Below are 20,388 nucleotides of genomic sequence, written 5' to 3'. Positions count from 1 at the left end.
ATTCTCTAAAATATTAGGTTTAGTTCAGTCTCACTTTCCGTCAAATGAATTGTGATGTTCACAACTTCGCTCTCTCTCTCTCTCTCTCTCTCTCTCGACACACTTTCTCTCTCTACGCCCCTCTATAGACATACTCTCTCTCTCTACACCCCTCTCTCTAGACACAGTACTGTTCAACTTCAGTGGATATGCGCGCGCGCTCTCTCTCTCTCTCTCTCTTACTGTTTAACTTCAGTGGATATGCGCGCGCGCGCTCTCTCTCTCTCTCTCTCTCGACACACTTTCTCTCTCTACGCCCCTCTATAGACATACTCTCTCTCTCTACACCCCTCTCTCTAGACACAGTACTGTTCACTGTCTTTGGCGCCCTTTCTCTCTACTCTCTATGCACACTTTCAGAACTGCGCTACCTACTGTTCTTTGGTAAGGAGCTGCACATGTTTGTTGGAGCTCAACAGCTTCCCCTTTATCAGAAGTTAGAACTCAAAGGTGTACAAGAAGTGAAGGAATTAAGGATGCATGTTCGGCCTTCTCGACCACACACACCTAATGGAGGTAACCAAATGTTTATGGGTTGGTTGGTTCATGTTTGATAGCATGTATAATGTGATGACCCACCATTATCTGGTATCCTTCATTGAAGTTTTATGTAGCAGATCTCCATGAACCCTTGAATCAGGCACCCTGTCCACCACGTGCGCTTAATGGGGGTGAAGCCTTCAGTTTTGGGAGCCGAGCAGTGTACCCATAAGAAACACACTCCCCTTTTGATAAAGATCAGCAAAGTGCATCCATGTCTATTACAACAACACATTCCCCAAAAATGCCTGGATTTGGAAACCCTAAAGAGATGCCTCCTACTCCTGTCATGATGAAGCTTATCCTACAGATGGTTGGCCAAAAACTTCTCCGGAATCCTAATACATACTCAAGCTTAGTTGGCCTCGTGTGGTCTCTTATCTCCTTCAGGTGAGTGGGTGTGTGTTATCCATGTTGGCAATCTGCCTTAGCTATCTTATGTATATTGATAGTCGTCAAGCATAGGACAGTACTCAAATCCTATGCTTATTCTATGTCTTTCTTTGGATTTTTGAAGGTGGAACATTAGGGTGCCAAAGATCATTGATAACTCAATAAGCATACTATCAGACGCTGGTCTGGGGATGCTATATTCAGTTTAGGTGAAGCTCTCATGCGTATTTGTTAGAGGAAGTCTACTCATGCATGCATTCTCTGCAAAGCAGTTTTTTGCCTAATAGGCATTTTGATTGCATTTGGTTAGGTTTGTTTATGGCCCTCCAGCATAGACTCATTGCCTGTGGCACCCACATCCTTCACCACATTTGCAATGGCTGAAGATTTCTGACAGGGCCGGCCATAATGGCTGCTTCATCAATTGCGGTTGGCTTAAGAGGTGTTGATCTACATGCTGCTGTAGTACAGGTATGCATCCTAATATACTGTGTCTTGCCGTTGTGGTTGAGTATGCCTCTCTATCTGTCATAGTTTCGGGCACACCCCATTGTTGCAAATGCCTGCGTCCTCTTTTTAATGACTAAACAATGTCAAAGTGTGTCTCCAGACTTAGAAGGGGTCACAGTTCAACATGTGGAGTGCTCTTTTTAATTGCACGAGGAAAGCATAGAAAGTAAAAAATCCGTTAAGTTGACCATGTAAGCCCTGGTGGGGTCTTAGGCACCTGGCTGTGCTGATTTGGGGCTGCCTAGGGCTGAATAAACAGCCTCCAAATTGGCCATCCATGCCTGCACACCTCGTGCTCATCTCCTCTATGCTGAGATCTGGGCCTGCCATTAGCTTCCACATTGCATTCGTTTAGGCAGGCACAAAAGCCTCCAGGCACTGGTACCTCCCATCATAGGCATGCACTTGTTCAATTTAAGTGCATCCCTACTCACCTGAAGGAGATAAGAGACCACACGAGGCCAACTACCCCACGAAATGTTCCTCACTTTTAAGTTGAGGGTTGGCTTTCTTTTTTAAGGGTGGGGTGTTGAAGCTTTCCTTTTTAACGATATGTTTCTTATTTTGCCCAGTTTCTTCTTGGCTTTTACATCTTTTTGGAAATAATGTCATCAAAATCGCTTCCTTCCTATGTTTCGACTCCTCACACGTTTTCAAAAGACAAATGCACTCATCATTGAAAGGGTTACCTCCTCCCCTTGGACATTTTAGATTCAACTTTGTGTTGGACTATACCAACAGTTGTATCCAGTTCTCGTAATACGAAGGATCTGGAATAGAAGCAACTTCCCTTTCTTGGTCTTTGATTTCTACTCCAATCTTTTTAAGATCCATGTTAAGGCCTTCATTAACGACCCCTTCTTTCTCAGCAAAGATTTGTTGTTCAAGGTCTAAGACTTATCTTCACACATTAAGCAAACACCTGTCTCAGCAGTGGATTTCTTTGAATGAGATGTTATGTTCGATTCTAGAACAGTAGGAGATCTAGTGATTAAGCGATACGATTAGCCACACCGTGCACTCTCAATCAGCTTCTCCCTCTATGCTCCAAGGCAAGAAGACCACAAGAAGCTCAAGCTCTTGGTTAAAGAGCTATGAAAAAGGAAGCGTCAGGAAAAAAAACGAAAAGCTTTTATTGCTTCAAGAACTAACATAGTGCTTCCTCTCGTAATCACAAGAAGACCTCAAAGTACTAGAAAAAAATAATTATTTAAGTTTTATTAAAACAAAAAAACTTTTCTTATTCATATATAGATGGATATCCTTACAATACTATGGTCTTTGACACACTATAAAGAGATTGTTATGAGAATTACTCTTGAGTATTCGGAATTATATTTCTTATTTTATATCGGGGACGCTCGTGTTTATTGTACTAGTTGGTTCTTGTGATTTGATATTGTGGTTGCTTATATCCAAAAATAGCATTAGGATTGATTGATGTATTCTATTGATTATTTAACTAACGTGGATTATGTCTATAAGTATAGGTAATGAGATGTGCGAGGGTAACGATTGAGGTGTTGTACTATACGAGGGTATTGATTGAGGTGTTATATGAGTGCGAGAGTACCGATTGAGGTGCCGCACTATTGATTCTAAGGGCTAAAAATATGAACATAACATAAATACCGCGAGTGGGAGGAAGAGCCATACATGTTGGAGGGGAGATTGTACCCAATACCCGTGTCTTGTGTGGTAAAGTATTTCTGAAGTGTCCATGTTCATCTTCTGAATGCTTGTATTATTTTTCTCTATTCAATTTAATTGCATTATGAGAATATGATTTAAATTTGTATTTGGAGAAAGATTTTCGTTTCAGATGTATTAGAGCTAACGTCAGTATAAGGATATCTTGAAAGTTTAAATCTAAAAATATAATATTGAAGAAATTTAAAATTCAAAAGTATGCTTAAATCTCTTGTAGATTTAATTTAAGCTATTTTAAAGCGTATGAAAATAGTTTTTTTTAAAAGTCTGTGAATTTATTTCAAGTTGAAACGTGAAGTGTACAAATAATTTTTATGGTTTGGGAATAAAAGCATGTGTTTTCTTGAGTCTTTTGGATAAAAGAATAGAGAATCTAGAGACTTTTGGATAAAGGGATTCAATGGTTTATGTGATTTTTTTGGATAATTGGATCTAACACTAAATCAAAGGCTCTTAATTTATATTATATTCTTGTCCAAAATCACTTTATATAACTAAAGATCTCTTTTCTTGATAAAAAATGATTCTCTCTCTCTTAACTTTTTGTTGGTACGTCTATACTAATGAAATTGACATATAAGAGAGGATTGGATTCAATCGTTAGATTGTAAAACTAGTAAAGGAGTCATAAATCTATAATGAATGGTGGGAGTTTGCACAAAAATCAATTTGAAGTTCAAAAGTGATTTTTGAACTCAATTGTTGGATTGTTAAACCAGTAGTAGAGGAGTCAAAAATCTATAATGGATGGTCTATAATGGTAGGAGTTTGTATCAAATCAATTTGAAGTTCAAAAGAGATTTTTTTATAAGCCATTAGTATTGGGTTAAAGCTTAATTAATAAAAAATTTAAGACTTTTAAAGCTTTGAATTTTATAATGGAGATTGTAACAAATCAATCAAATGAACATATGTGAATCGATCGAGTCTAAATGACCTATACCATAAAGGCACATTCCACATATACACATAAGGTGATAAAAGATAAAAGACATAAATGTGTTTGGTGTAGGTGCATGCAATGTGTTTCATGTAGGTACATGAAATGAATTTGATGTTCCATGCCACCAGATTAATTCTATATATTACTCTTTCATAATAGAAATTTGAGACGGAGTGGGCAGTTTTCTTTGAAACTTAAATTTTGACATAAATTTTTTTATCTTAAAATTTTAGTGTGTGTGTGTGTGCGTATATATATATATATATATAAATTTAAATTTCTAATTAAGTTTTTATAAATTAATATCTAAAGTGAAAAATATTTAGAGTATGCATGCTAAAGTGTATTATTACTTATAAAATGAGAGGTGAGTGAGATGTTAATGAATTTTCTTTGAATAATTATTTCTTTTCGAAATCTTATTCTAAGGGTTGAGAGTGTTTTAAAGGAAGTTTGAATTATTCTCTTGAATTTCTTGGTAGACTTAATCATTATAGAAACTTGAAGAGAAGAGAAGAACAAGCAAATTTAAAGCATTGATAGCCTTCAATTTCATATTAATTAATCCAAAACTAATGGCTTGTAAAAAGAAAATCGCTTTAATCCAAAACTAATGGCTTGTAAAAAGAAAATCGTTTTTCTTCTTCGAATTAATTTTTGAGTAAACTCTCATTATCCATTATAGATTTTTGACTCCTCTATTGATTTAATAATCCAACAATTGAATCTAATTCTTTCTTGTATGTTAGTTTTATACATATAGATGGATCAATAAGAGGTTAAGAGACATGGAAAACCTTTTTTGATCAAGGATGATTTTTAGTTATACAAAGTGGTTTTGGACAAGAAGATGGCATCAATTAAGAGCGCTTGATCTAGTGTTAGATCTAATTATCCAAAAAATTCACATAAATCATTGAACCCCTTTACCCAAAGGTCTCTAGATTCTATATTCTTTTATCTAAAAGACTAATGTTGGTGAGTATTATATACTTCTAACCACCCGTGTGACTGATTATCCATTGATAAGTATTAGCGACAATCTCGTAGTTGACTGGTGTTGCTGGTATGTCATTTGGGACAAACAGGTCGAGTTTGTTGACCCTGTTGTCCAGAATTTTTGAATTTTGTAAGACATGACACCAACTACGGAGGTTGAGGACTATTGGATGTAAAGGATAAAAGAAGATATCTTGTGGGTTAGTTAATATCAGATTCTCCCTCAAATGTCCATACAGATAGTTGGGTCAGCATCTCGCTCGGTATTTTGTTTAATAAGAGTTAATTCTCCTAAACTTATATCTTCAGCTAAGTTAATGTCATGTTGAAGTAATGAGAGTGTTAGTGTAGACAGAAAGCACATGCTTTTATTCCCAAACCTTAAGAATTATTTATATACTTCACATTTCAACTTAATGAAGACTTATATGTTTTTTCTTTAAAAACTATTTTTATATCTTTGAAATAATTTAAATCAAATTTACAAGAGATTTAGATATACTTTAGAATTTTAAATTATTTCAATATTATATTTTTGGATTTAAATCTTTAAGATATCCTTGTACTTGTCTTAGCTCTGATACCACTGAAATATGAATCTTTCTCTAAGTATAAATTTAAACCAATATTCTCACAATACAATTAAATGGAATAGAGAAGATGAACGTGAACACTTGAAAAACACTTTACACAAGCATTGGGTGCAATCTTCTCCCTGATGTGTGTGACTCCTTCTCCCATATGTGGTATTTATGTCATATTTATATTTTTAGTCCTTGGAGCTAATAATAATATCTTTTTCATTTTTGGGCTTTTGCTCTACATATAAATAACCTTGTCAAAAGTTTTTAAGGTTTACACATGACAACTTTAGTTCAATGATAAATACTAATGGATCTATACACATAACTACATGTGCACAGGGTACATAAAATAATTTTGTATAATCTTGTGCACATTGATACATAAAATAATCTTTTACATACTCGTACATGAAATAATCTTGTACACACTTGCACAAAATCTAGCCACATGATAGGTTACAAATAATTAATTAAATTTTAATACGTGATTATCACATGATCTTTATCTTTTTACCACCGCTCAATCCAACATTCATACGACACCTCAATCGGTATCCTTGTATAGTATGACACCTCAGTCGGTACCCTCGCATATCTCGATTCATACAATAGCCCAAACGATAACCTCTTATAGTGTGACACCTCAATTAGTATCCTCATATATCTCATTATCTATTTCTCATACATATAATCCACGTTAATTAAACAATCAATTGAACACATCAATCAATCCCAATGTTGTGACGAGAAATAGACAACCATAATATCAAATCACATGTACTAACTGGTACGGTACACATGAGCATCCCTGATATAAAATAAGAAATATAATTTCCAATACTCAAGAGTAATTCTCATAACAAAGATGGTCTAAAAATATATATGCCTAGAATTAAAAAGTTAAAATACACGTGCTTAGAAATAATAAGTTGAACTTGTCAGCTTAGCAAGGCCTTCTTGAGTTGATAAGAGTCATTCTTCTTGAGTTGATAAGAGTCATTCTTCTTGAGGTGCTTGGGTACTTGTCTTTGTAATTGTCCAATTAGCTATCTTTAGTCTCTTATTGCTTATATTGATCATCCTAAAATCCATGCTGCTTATGTTGCTTTGGTCTTCGTGTGTGTTTCCTTAAAAGTACAAAGAGAATCATCACAAAATTGGATGCATAGGTTTGTGAACATATTATAATGTGTGCAATAATGTTTTTTCTAAAAGAAAAGCACTTTGCTTAAAAATAAAAATAAAAATATAGAGATAGCTTTTGAAAATCTAGAAGATGAAGTAGGAAAGAAGTCGAGTCTTCGGCATTTGTTGCATCACGTCGTTTTACAAGTGGCGAGGGTGTGCGTCCGTATCAAAAATAAACTTTTTTTCTAACTGGTGAAAAAAAGAATGACCTTCAAGTCCAACGAGTTTTATAAAAAAAATGCATAGATTAATCGATTTTATAACTAAAACTTTAAAAATTTAAAAGGCTAGGCAAAATTATAACCGGTTTAGGCAAAACTATAACTAGTTTTTCTCGATTTGAGCCGTGAAAATTACATTGAAGGACGGTTTTTTTCTGACACTGTGCAACGTTAAAGGCTTAAAAGCATTGTGTAAAGACTTGCAAACCTAGGATTAAGGCCTATGAGGGGCTAGCGTGCGAGACCAATCCTAGGAACATTAGTAGATGAAGAGAGTAGAGGAAACGTTGTAAGCTAGCAGCAGTCGTGGGTTGGCTTATCAAATGGGGAGAGCTATGTAGATCTTTGTGCTAATGTCGCAACAGTATGTAGTGACACAACTGACATATCCCTGAGAGATTTAGGCTGCCCATGGTCCACAATATACACAATCAGAGAAGAGAGTTCTAGGTCGACGGCTTAAGCACTAATCCACAGTTCGTGAAAGGTGTCGTTGAAGAAGCAATAGGGTTAGGCTAGGGTTTCGTTGTAGAAGTAATCAAGGTTGCTCTGTGAGTCATGCGGCTCTATTTCACCAAAGAGTGTAAGGTTTCATTGTAAAAGGTATCTTTGGTTTGCAGTGGTAGTAGTGCAAGGAGCCATCAGTAACATGAACAAAAAAGTGTCGTTTTCTCCCCAGAAGTTTGTCAATTTGGAGCCCAGTTTTAATAGACGTTAGTAATAAGGTTTTAAAAAAATATCTTGTAATAGAGGCCTGAGGGTGGTCGAAGACTCTGTTTAAGGAAAAATGCTTTTTATATACGTTTATCAAATTGTAGTTTAGATACGGACATCTTCAAAAAATTTTAGTAGCACGTCTGTAGAGATTCCTCAAACTGGTTTGAGTCTAGTCTTTGCAACCGGATTTTGACATGGCACTTTATGGTTTTATTGAGTCTTTAATGGTGAAGGATATGTGGTTTAATTCGGACAATGGTACAAATTGGCCATGATGAAGAATGATTGATTCCTAGTCGGGATGTGACAAAGAAGGATTGGAATTTGATAGCTAGAGGTATACTATGGGTTTTTTTTGCCCAACTTTGTTATGGTCAGACTTTTAGGATCAACCATGTGGGTTTTCCATAAAAAGAAGATCGCCTTAAGTAGTCAGATTGGTAACAAACGAAGAGGTTCATGTACATGAGGTTATTAATGATACTTGTATGCAAGCCTCGTGGATAAGACCTTGGACTTTCTACGGGAGGTCTTGGTTCAAATCTTCTTGGGGACATCTTATACTAAGAGTGTGTTCGCGTGTAGGTGGGCACGTAGGCAGCCATCCGTACTCCTTGGGCCGTCATCGTTCGATCATCATGGTGCTTGCTTCCACCTTCCTCTTCGGCAATCCTGCGGCGGCGGTGACAAGTTACAACAGTGTGCAATGCTTGCCCTTCAAGCTCACGCTCTGTATCAAGAAGGATGGTTTCCATGAACATCAAAGATCGTGACTCGACTTACGATGCCCAGTTCTACCAAAGCTGTGCAAGGTGTTCACTCCAATCGGCTGAGTGACTAACTTGTGGGGTTTGTCTCGTGGATTGTCCACTACCTATAAAGTAGCCAGTATTTGGAAAGGGTGGTACTCCCTTGTGGTACTCAGGTGTGTGTGTGTGGTTAGTATGGTGTGTGTAGCCGACTGAGATTCCCATGTGCGACTAGGAATGAAATAAGACCTCATGAAACAAAAAGAGTGGGGTTTCCATGTGTTGCCTAGAACACCTAAGGTTGAGTTGGAAAGCGAGCAAGAGGCTTGAAAGTTGCGCAATGACAAAGGAGGGAGGTTGCTTGAGAACTATGGAATAGACTCTAGTTTCCTCTATCTTTGTTAAAGACACGAGAGCATGTGGATCGTCTTCTTTGGATGTGTTTGAAGACCTTGTTGTGGTTGGTGTGATAGATAATCTTCTTCTTGAATTGGCGTTTTTTGCCGCCTATGGCTGTTTTTGACTGTTATGGGGCTTGCTTCCTTTAGGCCTTGCCTTGGGTGGGTGCCTTGGACTCTTTGGTCTCCCTTTAAAAAGCTCTCCTCCAACCTTCTCTCCATCATAAGTTTCAAGCTCTTAATCTCAAGCTCTTATAGCTCCTCTAGCTTCTCAAGCTCAAGCTCTCATTGCTCTCAAGCTCTCCTCTCTTCGGCCTTGGCACTTGTAAGGTGCCCAACTCCAAGTCTCCAAGCATTGTCTCTCCCTGTAATGAAGGGGTTTTAATGAGCACATACATATGGGGGATGGGCCTAGGCACCTTGGGCTTAGGGGCATTTGCACATACGTTGTGTAGGGTATATGGGGACTATAAAAGGCACCAGACCTACGATATTGAACTCTTTGATATCTTTTGATATACTTTTTGATATATGACATCTTCTTGCGTAGAGCAAGCTTCTCCTTCTTGAGATGCTAGGATGGTGACCTACACCCTTGTTGTTTACTCTAAGCATTTAGTGGGCCACTATCTTACAATGGTATCAGAATTCTTGGCTTAGATATCTCTTAATGATTTGATTAAGAGATTAATCATTTTCAGATTCTTCTTAATCTAGTTTTTAGAATGCATTTTCTTGATTATGACTAATGATAATCATTTTTAGATTACTGTTAATTTAATTTTTTAAAATGCATTTTCTTGATTATGATTAGTATTAATCATTTTCGGAATTGATTTTTACACAGTTTTCAGATTTGCTAATTTCTTGATTTAAAAAGATTAGCAATGAAATTTGTATTAATCATTTTTAAATTTATATTCATCAATGTTTTGAGAACCGTAATTCACTTTACTGCATGATTTCTTGAAGTTCTTGATCTTCTTGAACTTGATTTTTTGAAATTTTCTTGATTTTCAAAATTAGGGTTTACAAAAATTTCAACAATCGATTTTAAGTGATTTCTTGTATTATCTTTCTTTAGAAGCATACTTTTTCAAAGAGTAATCCTTAGAGCCCTTATTTCTTGAAGATTGAAATCCTAGATTGCCAAATCTTTGAGTTCTTAAAGAAACATTACAAGAAGAAGGTTACTCTGCAGAATCTTGGTGTAGTTTCAAGAAAGTGTACAAAATATTGGTATAGTTTCAAGAAGTATGCAAAATACAGTTATTGTGCAGATTTAAGTATAGAGTTGAAGAACAGTGAAGATCTGTTTCAAGATCAGTCTAGAATTGAAGATTATAGTACAGAGTACTGTTCTGTTCTAGATCTACAGTGTAGAATAGAGCAGTTTGTAAATTATGCAAAGTTTATTGTGTTGAAATCAAATCTTGATGGAAAACAACAACAGTAAGTGATTCTTGAACAAAATCTTTCTAATCTTGTTACGTTCTTGCAAAGACGTTAGAAAAAGATTACAAATTTATATTAGAGTAGTACAAATCTACACAGATTAGTGTGATCCTGATGTATTGTATGAAAAGTGTTGAGAAAACACTGTTTGCAAGCACACATTCTGGATTATAGCATTTTAGTACATTTTCATCTAGAAATGTTTAGCATAGTGTTCTATAGATGTAGATATTAGTGTTATGTAGAGAGCATATTTATGAATAATTGATGCAAAAGTGTGCATCTTTAACCATTTCAAGTGCACAAATTCAGAAACTTAGCTTACTAACAATTGTATTTGCAAGTATGGTCCTGCTGGGAATCGAACCCAGTGTACAGGTTGAACCAGTGTGCACCATACACCACAGGGTTCTCTAACCTGGTGACACATGATGGAAATGTAGTTCATATGGGACAAGTGTCGTGACTTACTTGCGGTGCAAGACTTTTGCAAGTCGTTTTAGAGTTTCAAGCTATTTTGGGATACTATTTTACCATTGGACAAAGTGAAGGTAGGGTCAATGACTTGAGATCAACTAATCTGATCATCTGAATGTGATTCATTGGCCTTTGATCCTACAAACAACGTCAACACTTATAGGCAAGCTCAACATTCATCAAAGTTGTTCAAGGTTTCATCGTTGCCTTAGGAAGGCTCAACTTATCGTTAGAGAGAGAGAGAGAGGAACACATCTCACTCCCTCGGGAGCAACGCTCTACTCTCAACTTTCTTAAATGCTGATTTTGAATAAGTACAATGAGTAATGCAGAGTGCAAATGCAAAATCTGAGGATTCGTTTCTATGGAGTGATTTGCAGAGGTCGTGGCAATTCTACCTCACAGGCTCGTTTTATTGTATAACTTTGAATGCCAGGTTTCTTTATCAGAAGAAGCTCTCAAGAGAGAACCTCTCTCATGGGGGTAAGAAGAGCAAAACTAGTGGTATGTTCCACGGTGTGCGTGCTACTGCTACTGCTACTGCTACTGTTGGCTTTATGTAAGAGTACTAGTGCTTCATCGTTTCTTTTAATCTGTGCCCAAAGCTCCACCTTGAAGAAGAGGCTCTCTGGATATCAGTGCCTTTATGATGATGATGATGGTGGAAATTGGGTTTACAGTGGCATAACGTCAAGAGTTGCAGAGGTTAATGGCACAACTCTGGTTTACAGCGACATAGCGTCCAGAGTTGTAGAACCAGCGTAGCTGCCAAGCATTTCAGACGATAACCTGTTTCAGCCAGCGTCAGAAAGAATGAGCGCAACTGCCAGCGTCTCACACCACAGCCTGTTTCAGCCACACCGAGCACAAGCTTGCAGCTGAAATCGCAAACAAGGCTTTGCAGGTCGTCCTTGCTGATTGTAGGAGCTTGACCTTACAGACATTGTCACCAAGCACAAGCTTACAGCCAAAATTGCAAGCAAGGCTTTGCAGGTCGGCATAGTGTTTAAGGAGAGCAACTCTCTGCTTCGTTTTGTTTCCAGCATTTCATCGTCCTCTGAGACTCGGCGCCACGAAACTGGCTACAGTGGTGTTTCCTCTCCGTAGTAAGAATTTATGCGCAAGCATACGTTTCGTCTCTCTCTCTCTCTCTCTCTCTCCAATGCATTTTTCTTTTTTTTTTTTTCCCTGGGCACACGGTAAAGAAGCTCAGCTAGTTCCCTTTGCATACTTAGATCCTATACTATTGGACAAAGAGTTATCATGGGATGTAGGGGCATCATTGATGGAGATAGACTATGTTTATGAGGATGACCTTAGAGCCTTGGGAATGCCATTAGATGATGATTTAGGAGATGATACCATTTATCTTTCATGTGAGGATACCTCTTCATTTTCCAGTGTGATGACTATGATGATGATGATGATGATTATATTGATGACATGCATAGAGGGTCTTTTGCACATGAGGATATAGTCCATGGGTCGGCGGATCACACTCATGCACATATAGATGCAGTGGATCATGCCTTAAGACTTTTCGAGTGGAGCTATGTGGGATGATGATGGCATGGGTGCGAAGGATGGGTGGCAAAACCACCTTACCATAAACAATCTCAAACGGGGCCTTTCCCGATGCGTGCACTGTGTTGTTGTATGCAAATTCCACAAGCGGTAAGTACTTCTCCCAAGAAGACTTCTGATCCACCACATAACATTTCAAGAGATCCAACACGGCTGAATTTGCAGCCTCACTTTGTCCATCCGTTTGAGGGTGATAAGCTGATGAGAAGTCCAATTTGGTGCCCATATTATCCAATAAGGCCTGCCAAAAGAGACTGGTAGTCCTAGGATCTCTATCCCCCACAATGGACTTCAGCATTCCATGATGTTTGAACACTTGTGCAAGATATATTTTAACCATATGCTGAGCTTTGATGGTCTTTTTGACCGGCTAGAAATGAGCTTGCTTGCTAAACCTGTCCACAATTGTCCAAATTGTATCATTATCCTGTTGGGTACGTGGCAAGTCCATAATGAAATCCACTGTAATACTTTCCCATGGCTGCGTGAGAATAGGCAATGGCTGAAGCAAACCTGGTGCCTTTTGCCTATCAAATTTGACCTTTTGACAGGTGATACATGCACGTACATGTGCCTCTATGTCCTTCCGCATACCTGGCCAAACGAAATACCGCTCAATCATGTGCGTAGTAGGCATTATGCCTCTATGACCAGCATATGGAGGAGCATGGCACTCATCCAAAACCTTTTGCCTCATGTCAGACACCACACATAGGCAATTATCTTTCATGAGATAACCCTCTTTGATCACATATGAGGCATGTGCATGACCAACCATCAAATTAGCCCAAATAGTGGCAAAATCAGCATCCGTATGATACAAATCACGCATGGTAGACAAGTCCCCATGAGAGGCAACCGAGATAGTTGCTACATACGGCTTTCGTGACAATGCATCGGCCACTACATTCTTCTTTCCCGGGGTGTGTAAGATCTGAAAATGAAACATAGAGAGGAAATTGGCCATCCTCATATGCTTCTCTGATAACTTAGTTTGAGTAAGAAAATACCTCAAACTCTGGTGATCTGTCTTCATAGTGAAATCAGCCCCAAGAAGATAGTGTTTCCATATAGTAAGTGCATGAATTACAGCCAAGAGCTCTTTCTCATACATGCCAAGAGATAGCTCCGCATGATGCAACCTACTGCTGTCATAAGCCACGGCGTGTCCCTCTTGATTAAGGACAGCTCCTATGCAATTTCCAGATGCATCACATTCCACACAAAAAGGCTTTTGCAAATCCAGAACGATCAACACTGGACCATGAGTAGTTCCATCTTTCAATATTAGGAATGCATCTCTCTCTACATTAGTCCATTTGAACACGGCCTTCTTCTTTGTCAAATCATGCAAAGGAGAAGGAATCCATGCAAAGTGCCGAATGAACTTGCGGTAGTAAGAGCATAATCCAAGAAAACTACGGATCTCATGCACCGAACTCAATTCGGGCCAATTTCGAATTGCATCAATCTTTGCAGGATCCATCCGCACTCCATCTTTGGACACAATATGCCCAAGATAATGTATCTCTGATAAGAAGAACTCACTCTTCTTTGCATTTATGAAGAGTTTATGCTTATGGAGCTCTTTAAAAACAATAGCCAAATGAGCTTTATGCTCTTCTTCGGTCTTCGAGAAGACTAGGATGTCATTAAAGAAGACACCTGTAAATTTTCTGTATCCACAGAATATGGATCCATCATTCTATTGAATGTAGCCGGGGCATTTGTAAGACCAAAAGGCATAACAAGATACTCATAAAGCCCAAATGCTGTCCTGAAAGCAGTTTTGTGTACATCCTCAGTCACACTACACGCACTTGATGATATCCACTCTTGAGATCAATTCGGCAAAGCATGCCGATCTATCCAACTTGTCAAGGATGTCGTCTATGCGTGGAATCGAAAACCGATTCTTGATGGTAAGCTTATTCAAAGCTCAATAATCCACACACATACGAAAGGATCCATCCTTCTTTTGAACTAAGAGGACGGGTGAACAATATGGGGAAGAGCTTGGCTGAACCAAACCCTTCTCAAGAAGCTCATTTACTTGCTTCATGATCTCCTCTTTTTGGGATGCATTTACACGATAGGCTGGCCTATTAGGTGGTGAGCTACCCGGCACAAGATCAATGCGATGATCTTCCGGTCGTACAGGTGGTAACTCATTTGGTAACTCATCAGCAAAACAATCATTGTGCTCTTGCAAAAATTTCAGCCTATCATTACAAAGAGTGTTTACATGTATATCATTTTCCTCAACAGGATCTCGTACAAAAATCAAGTACGCAAAAATACTCTTTTTCATTACTTTCTTAATTTGTACATGAGATACAAGGGGAATGGTATCACCCTCACCAGCATGAAGGTGATCCTGTTAGTCTTGTAAGCCTTGCAGGGATCAATACGTGTATGCTAAGGCTTTCCAAGCAATACATCACAGCTATTCAAAGGCGCCACAAGAAAATCCTCATGATCCACATAGCCTTGAATGTGTATGCGCAACTTGCCAAAAATAGGCATGACCTGCACTTCTCTACCAACAAAGGCAGCCCCTCCTTCAATTTGAGGACCCATGTCCTCCACTTCAATACCCAAAGCAGCTGCCATCTGAGTGGATATGAAATTCTCTGTTGCACAATCATCAAACATAAACAAAGCGGGCTGATTCTTGAGTTGTTCCCAAGCTTTGCATACAACCCTATCTTTGCTATCATGTGAAGTGTTGCCCTGCACATCCGGAACCACATGCACATTAGGCTTCGGTACATTAGCATTTTCAGTTTTGTTCTTTTTATTTGGGCATGCTCTTGCCATGTGCTCAGTGCTGCCACAAGTAAAGCATTTGCCTTCACGCATATATTGCTCTTTCTTCTCAGCACTAAGACCAAAGTTTGCCGGCTTATAAGGGCGCTTTTTAGCAAACTTATTTTCAGCTTTTGGACCTAATTTGGCTTGGTTTTGGTCCCTTTTAGGTGGCTGTCATCATTTTGTAGGTTTTGGATAGCCCTCTCTTTGCCTTGAAATGAGGGTCTAGCCTTATTGGATCGACTCAATTTGAGTTCCAATTGCTCGGTGGCAGTAGCGGCTGTGATTAATTGGTGTAAGGTATGACTAGGATACATTTGTAATCCCGCTTTGTACACGGGTTGCAATCCCGATTGAAACCTTCTCTTCCTATCCGCCTCGGTGACATGCATAAATGGAGACACCTCTAAGAGCACTTTCCAAAACTTTTGTACATATGCATTTACCGATTCCCCCTCATTTTGCTTTACCCAATCCCACTCCATTGTTATCTCATTCAATGCATTGGGAGAGGCAAGAATTGAGCATAGAACCTCTCCTTGAACTCTTCCCATGATCTAACAGGATTCGGTGAGAGCTTCTCCGTGAGCCACCAATGGGCAGCAGTGCCTTTCATGAACATGCTTACATGCCGGATCATGGATTTCTGAGTGAAATCCTCATCACTGAAAGCAATATCAAACTAGGCAATAAAAGAAAGTGCCTTTGATGCATCATATTCTCCATGATATGTGTCAAACTTCACAGATTTGTCTCCGGCTTTGAAGTCACAAGACTTTGATGCATGTGTGTGCATCTCAACATGTTTTCCCCCATGTTTGTCCATTGGGACAGCCCCTGTAAAACTGGCATCATTTTTGGACCAAAAGGTGATGCATAAGGCATAGATACATGTGCCCTATAAGCATGAGGCATGGCTGGCCCCTCAACATGCATTGATACATTTTCAGCCATAACTTCTCCCTCACGAGCACACTCGAAGGCATGAGTGGCATGAGAGATACGCGGAATACCTGCACCAACAGAAAATTGCAGCTCATGTTGCATGTGTTGTGCATGTACATTTTCAGCCGGCAATGGTATTTGACATACATTTTGACCACTGCCATAAACATTGTATCCTTCACGGACTACATGAGGTATTCCTGCATGGCGTGAAGTCACTAATTGTTCCTCTCCCATAGCATGGAGATTTATCCTCTTAGACATAAGTTCTTGTTCGGGCACCAGTGGGGATTCCAAGACATGTGGGATGGTTGCCTTTTCTGCATAGGCATCCTCGGTACGAGCCAAGTATGTACGTGCTGCATCCCTCGGTTGCATGTGCAACTCTTGAGCAATCATTGCCATTGCATGATCCATATAAGATTCAGCTTTCTTGGCCTTTAAACGATCATGTACCAATGGATCCTCGCGGCGATAGAGATTCAATTCTTCTTGTTGTGCATGGAGAAGAGCCTGCATACGAGTAAGTTCAGCCCTCAAGACTATGGACTCTTCTTCTTGCATCTTCTCTTTGCCACGGGACGGTTGTCCCACATATTCATGTTCCCTTTTGTGCACCACATGAGTTTGCTCATCTTGTAAAGCATTGGAGGCATGCATTTCATTGTTCTTGCCTCTTGTATTAGCATCTCCAACATTCATTGTATGGCTCTCCATAATGTTCTAAGTGTAGAGATAGCTAGTGTTTATGGTGATCGTCTCTCACGATAGAAGTGAAAGAGAACCGTATGCTCTGATACCAATGTAACTTGATTGAACACAATGCTAATCAATACACTTAAATACACTAATATTTGAAGGACACTTGCTCATATACAAGAAGTAAATTGTTGAATTGACAAGAGACACAATGAGCCGGAATGGCCGACCCCTCCCTTGAGTAAATTATATTACTATTGGAGAAATTCAATACATAGCTTCACTTGCATCCATTGCCAAATCCTTCATGCCAATGCATATGAAATTCAGCATTTAGAAAACAATGGTATGTCGATGTAGATCACCAAGGAGCTGCCTTGATGCCCGGCCCAACTTCAGTGCCCATATTCTCTACCATTGGCTCTGTGTTCTACCAAGCAAGGTAGCAACATCTTCAAGAGCACATAAGACAAGAGAAATACTACACAGGGCGGTACAAGGAGTCCTGCCCTTCTACTGAATAAGCAATGACAACACATTGTCCAATTAGCTTACCACCTTCATAGAAGTTGTTGCAAGCGGAAGCCTTCGCGTTGGAAGCTTTAGAAGTGTTGATATCTTCGATTTGCCGCAATCCTTCGCGATAAAAGTTTTCAAGAGGATGAAGGGAACCCTGGGAAAGCTTCCCCTATGGTTCAACTTGAGAAAGGAAGGTTGAAAGTAGAGTTTTCAGCAAAAAGACCAGAAATTATAGCAAAAATGAGAGCTGTTTTGTTGAATTTCAGTCATTGGGAGTGAGTAGGAGAGTGATTAGCACTTGGAAACACTCTTGGAAGCTTGGAAAACACCCTAGCAAGTTGGGTATGGAGCTTGGAAATGGAGAAAAATATTGGAAAAACAGAGTTTTCAGCCTCCAAAAATCCTCATGAAGAGAAAACACGAATTTTCTCTTAATAAGTAAGTGAATTGGGGTCCAATCAGGTGAGGGGACATGGGGAGATGCCCATTTATGAGTAAAAAGGGAGGATCAGGTCCTGGACATTGAGTCTTGTCGGTCTCGGGACTTCAGTGAGTGTGAACTTGGAAGCAGTCATAATTTATAAGTGACTTTTGGGCGCCCAAACTTTAATGAAGTGGGAACGCACTCACTTATAAATATTGGCTAAGTCCTAAGGGCTATTTGAGCCTAGATTGGGTAATACTTACCACCTGTTCACATGCCACACAACCATGTCAACAGATAGTTTCACACGCACGGTTCACGGGCGGGCGTCCCCTAGCCCGGAACTACACATAGGTCATGCAGGCATGAAAACAGCATGCAATTTCATTTGCAGGCAAGCACATAAAGATGCTATGTAATGCAGCATTGGCATGAGCAATTTCCATTCATGAAACCATATAAGATCAGGCGTTTCCAGGCAAGTATATGCGATACCAGACCCAGTGGAAAGCCAATCCTCCAGGCGTTTCCGGGCATGTACACAAAGGCACAAGTTTGAGCAGAAAGCCAAGTCCTCCAGATATTCCGGGCATGATAACGTCAAGTCCCAGCGGAATATCATATCCAAGTATACAGCATGACACCATGACACGTGTCAATCACATGCATAGGCACATTTCATAACCATGGACACGAATCCAATATGCACATAGTGTGAAAGCAAGAGTGAACCATTCGGGTGGCCAAATGGTGACAGAGCTTATGTCGTGTTTCTTTCTGTCTAACATCAAGAATTGTCTCTGGAATTAAGAGTATGTGTTCATCTTCGATTTCTGGAACATAATCCAAAACTGGAAAATCACCATCCACAAACTTCTTGAGCCAAGAAATATGGAAAGTTGGATGAATTCTATCCCAAGAAGGCGGTAACTCCAACTTATAACTGAGAGATGAGTTCTTTCTTATAATACGAAAGGGTCCATAATATCTTGGGCGAAGCTTTGGAAAGACTGATTTCACTGTCTTGTATCTATGAGGGGCAATATATAATAATACCAAGTCTCCTTCTTGAAATTCAGTGTGACGACGATGCTTATTAGCTGTGCGCTGATATTGCTCTTGGACGCTGACCATCTTATCCTTAATCTGTAATAGAATATCTTGCATTACTTGAATGAGTTGGTTTGCTAAAGCCACTTTATGTTGAAGAACAAAGTTGGCAGGAACAAGGGGAGTATGGCCATAAGCTGCTTGAAAAGGTGTCATTCCAATAGCTAAATGATAAGAATTATTATAAGCAAATTCCACCAAAGGTAAATATTCTTCCCATGAAGCTAATCGAGACTGAACATAATGACGCAGAATTTCTTCTAGAATCTGATTAACTCATTCCGTTTGTCCATCTGTCTATGGATGATAAGCAGAGCTAAAGAGTAAATTTGTACCAAGAGACTTGAATATCGAAGTCCAAAAATGTCTTGTAAACTTTGGATCTCGATCAGAAACTATAGATTTTGGCAACCCATGAAGTTTGAAGATATACTGTATGAACAGTATTGCAATACCCGAAGCGTGGACTGCTTTCTTGCACGGAATGAAATGTGTCATCTTAGAAAATCTTTCAACCACCACAAGAATGTGTATTGCCTTTAGAAGAACGTGGCAATGAAGTGATAAAATCCAAACTAATACTTTTCGAGCGTTCATTGGGAACTGGAAGTGGTTGAAGAAGACTAGCAGGAACTTGTTTGCTAGCTTTTATACGTTGGCACGAAAGACATGCTGTGACAAACTTAATAACATCTTGCTTCATTTGAGGCCAATAGTATGTAGCCGTCAAAAGACGATATGTCTTGTTGATGCTTGGGTGTGCTGCATAAGTGACCTCGTGATGTTCTTTCACCAAGATGCTTTGAACATGAGTATCATGAGGTACACAAATACAATCTTGATAATATGCTAAACCATCCACTAATGTACATGCTCCATAAATCTTCAATTCGGAAGGAGTTGCATTCTGAGAATTGAGAATTCGAAATGTATTTCCAAAATCACGATCCTTTGAATAACAGTCCTTGAAACATTGAGGTATATCCATTTCAACTGTAGAAATAGCCAAGACCGATCGCAACCACATTGGTAAGACCAAGGACATACTCAATTGTCATATGAAAATTGGCTAAGAATTCGACCCAACGCGCTTGCCTAGCATTCATAACTGGCTGCGTGAAGATGTATTTCAAAGAATGATGATCTGTTTTCACCACTGAATCTGCACTAAGGAGAGAATGTTTCCATGCACGACATGCATGAACAATAGCCAAAAATTCCTTGACATATACTGGGTATCTTACTTGAATCGCAGAGTGCTTATGACTATTAAATACAATAGCACGTCCTTGTTGCATCAAGACGGCACCATTGGCAATATCAGAAGCATTCGTATAAACATCAAAGGGGAGAGTAGGGTCACGAATAGCCAT

At 39.1% G+C, this 20,388-nt stretch overlaps 1 protein-coding gene across 7 annotated transcripts in view; it reads left to right on the top strand.

Moving 5' to 3' along the window:
* The first annotated feature begins 248 nt into the window (after nucleotides 1-248).
* Nucleotides 249-20,388, top strand: part of LOC147636617 (auxin efflux carrier component 2-like) — a 37,911-nt gene continuing 17,771 nt past the window's right edge. For 2 of the 7 annotated variants that reach the window (XR_015266119.1, XM_086799817.1), the window contains exons 1-4: nucleotides 249-555; nucleotides 657-969; nucleotides 1,097-1,181; nucleotides 1,283-1,443. Coding sequence is in view for 4 of the 7 variants with exons in the window: in XM_086799817.1 (XP_086655943.1) it covers nucleotides 1,381-1,443 (63 nt within the window). In the remaining 3 variants the exon portion in view is untranslated. Of the gene's footprint in view, nucleotides 556-643; nucleotides 970-1,096; nucleotides 1,182-1,282; nucleotides 3,028-10,790; nucleotides 10,886-20,388 lie in introns of those variants that run through there. The other 5 variants (XR_015266120.1, XR_015266118.1, XM_086799814.1 and 2 more) reach the window with 5 other exon arrangements.

This window comes from Cibotium barometz, chromosome 7 (genome assembly GCF_041138505.1).
Source record: "Cibotium barometz isolate CiBa-2024 chromosome 7, ASM4113850v1, whole genome shotgun sequence".
NCBI lineage: Eukaryota > Viridiplantae > Streptophyta > Polypodiopsida > Cyatheales > Cibotiaceae > Cibotium > Cibotium barometz.
The sequence above is the reverse complement of the archived record's forward strand: the minus strand, read 5'-3'. Positions and strand labels throughout refer to the sequence as shown.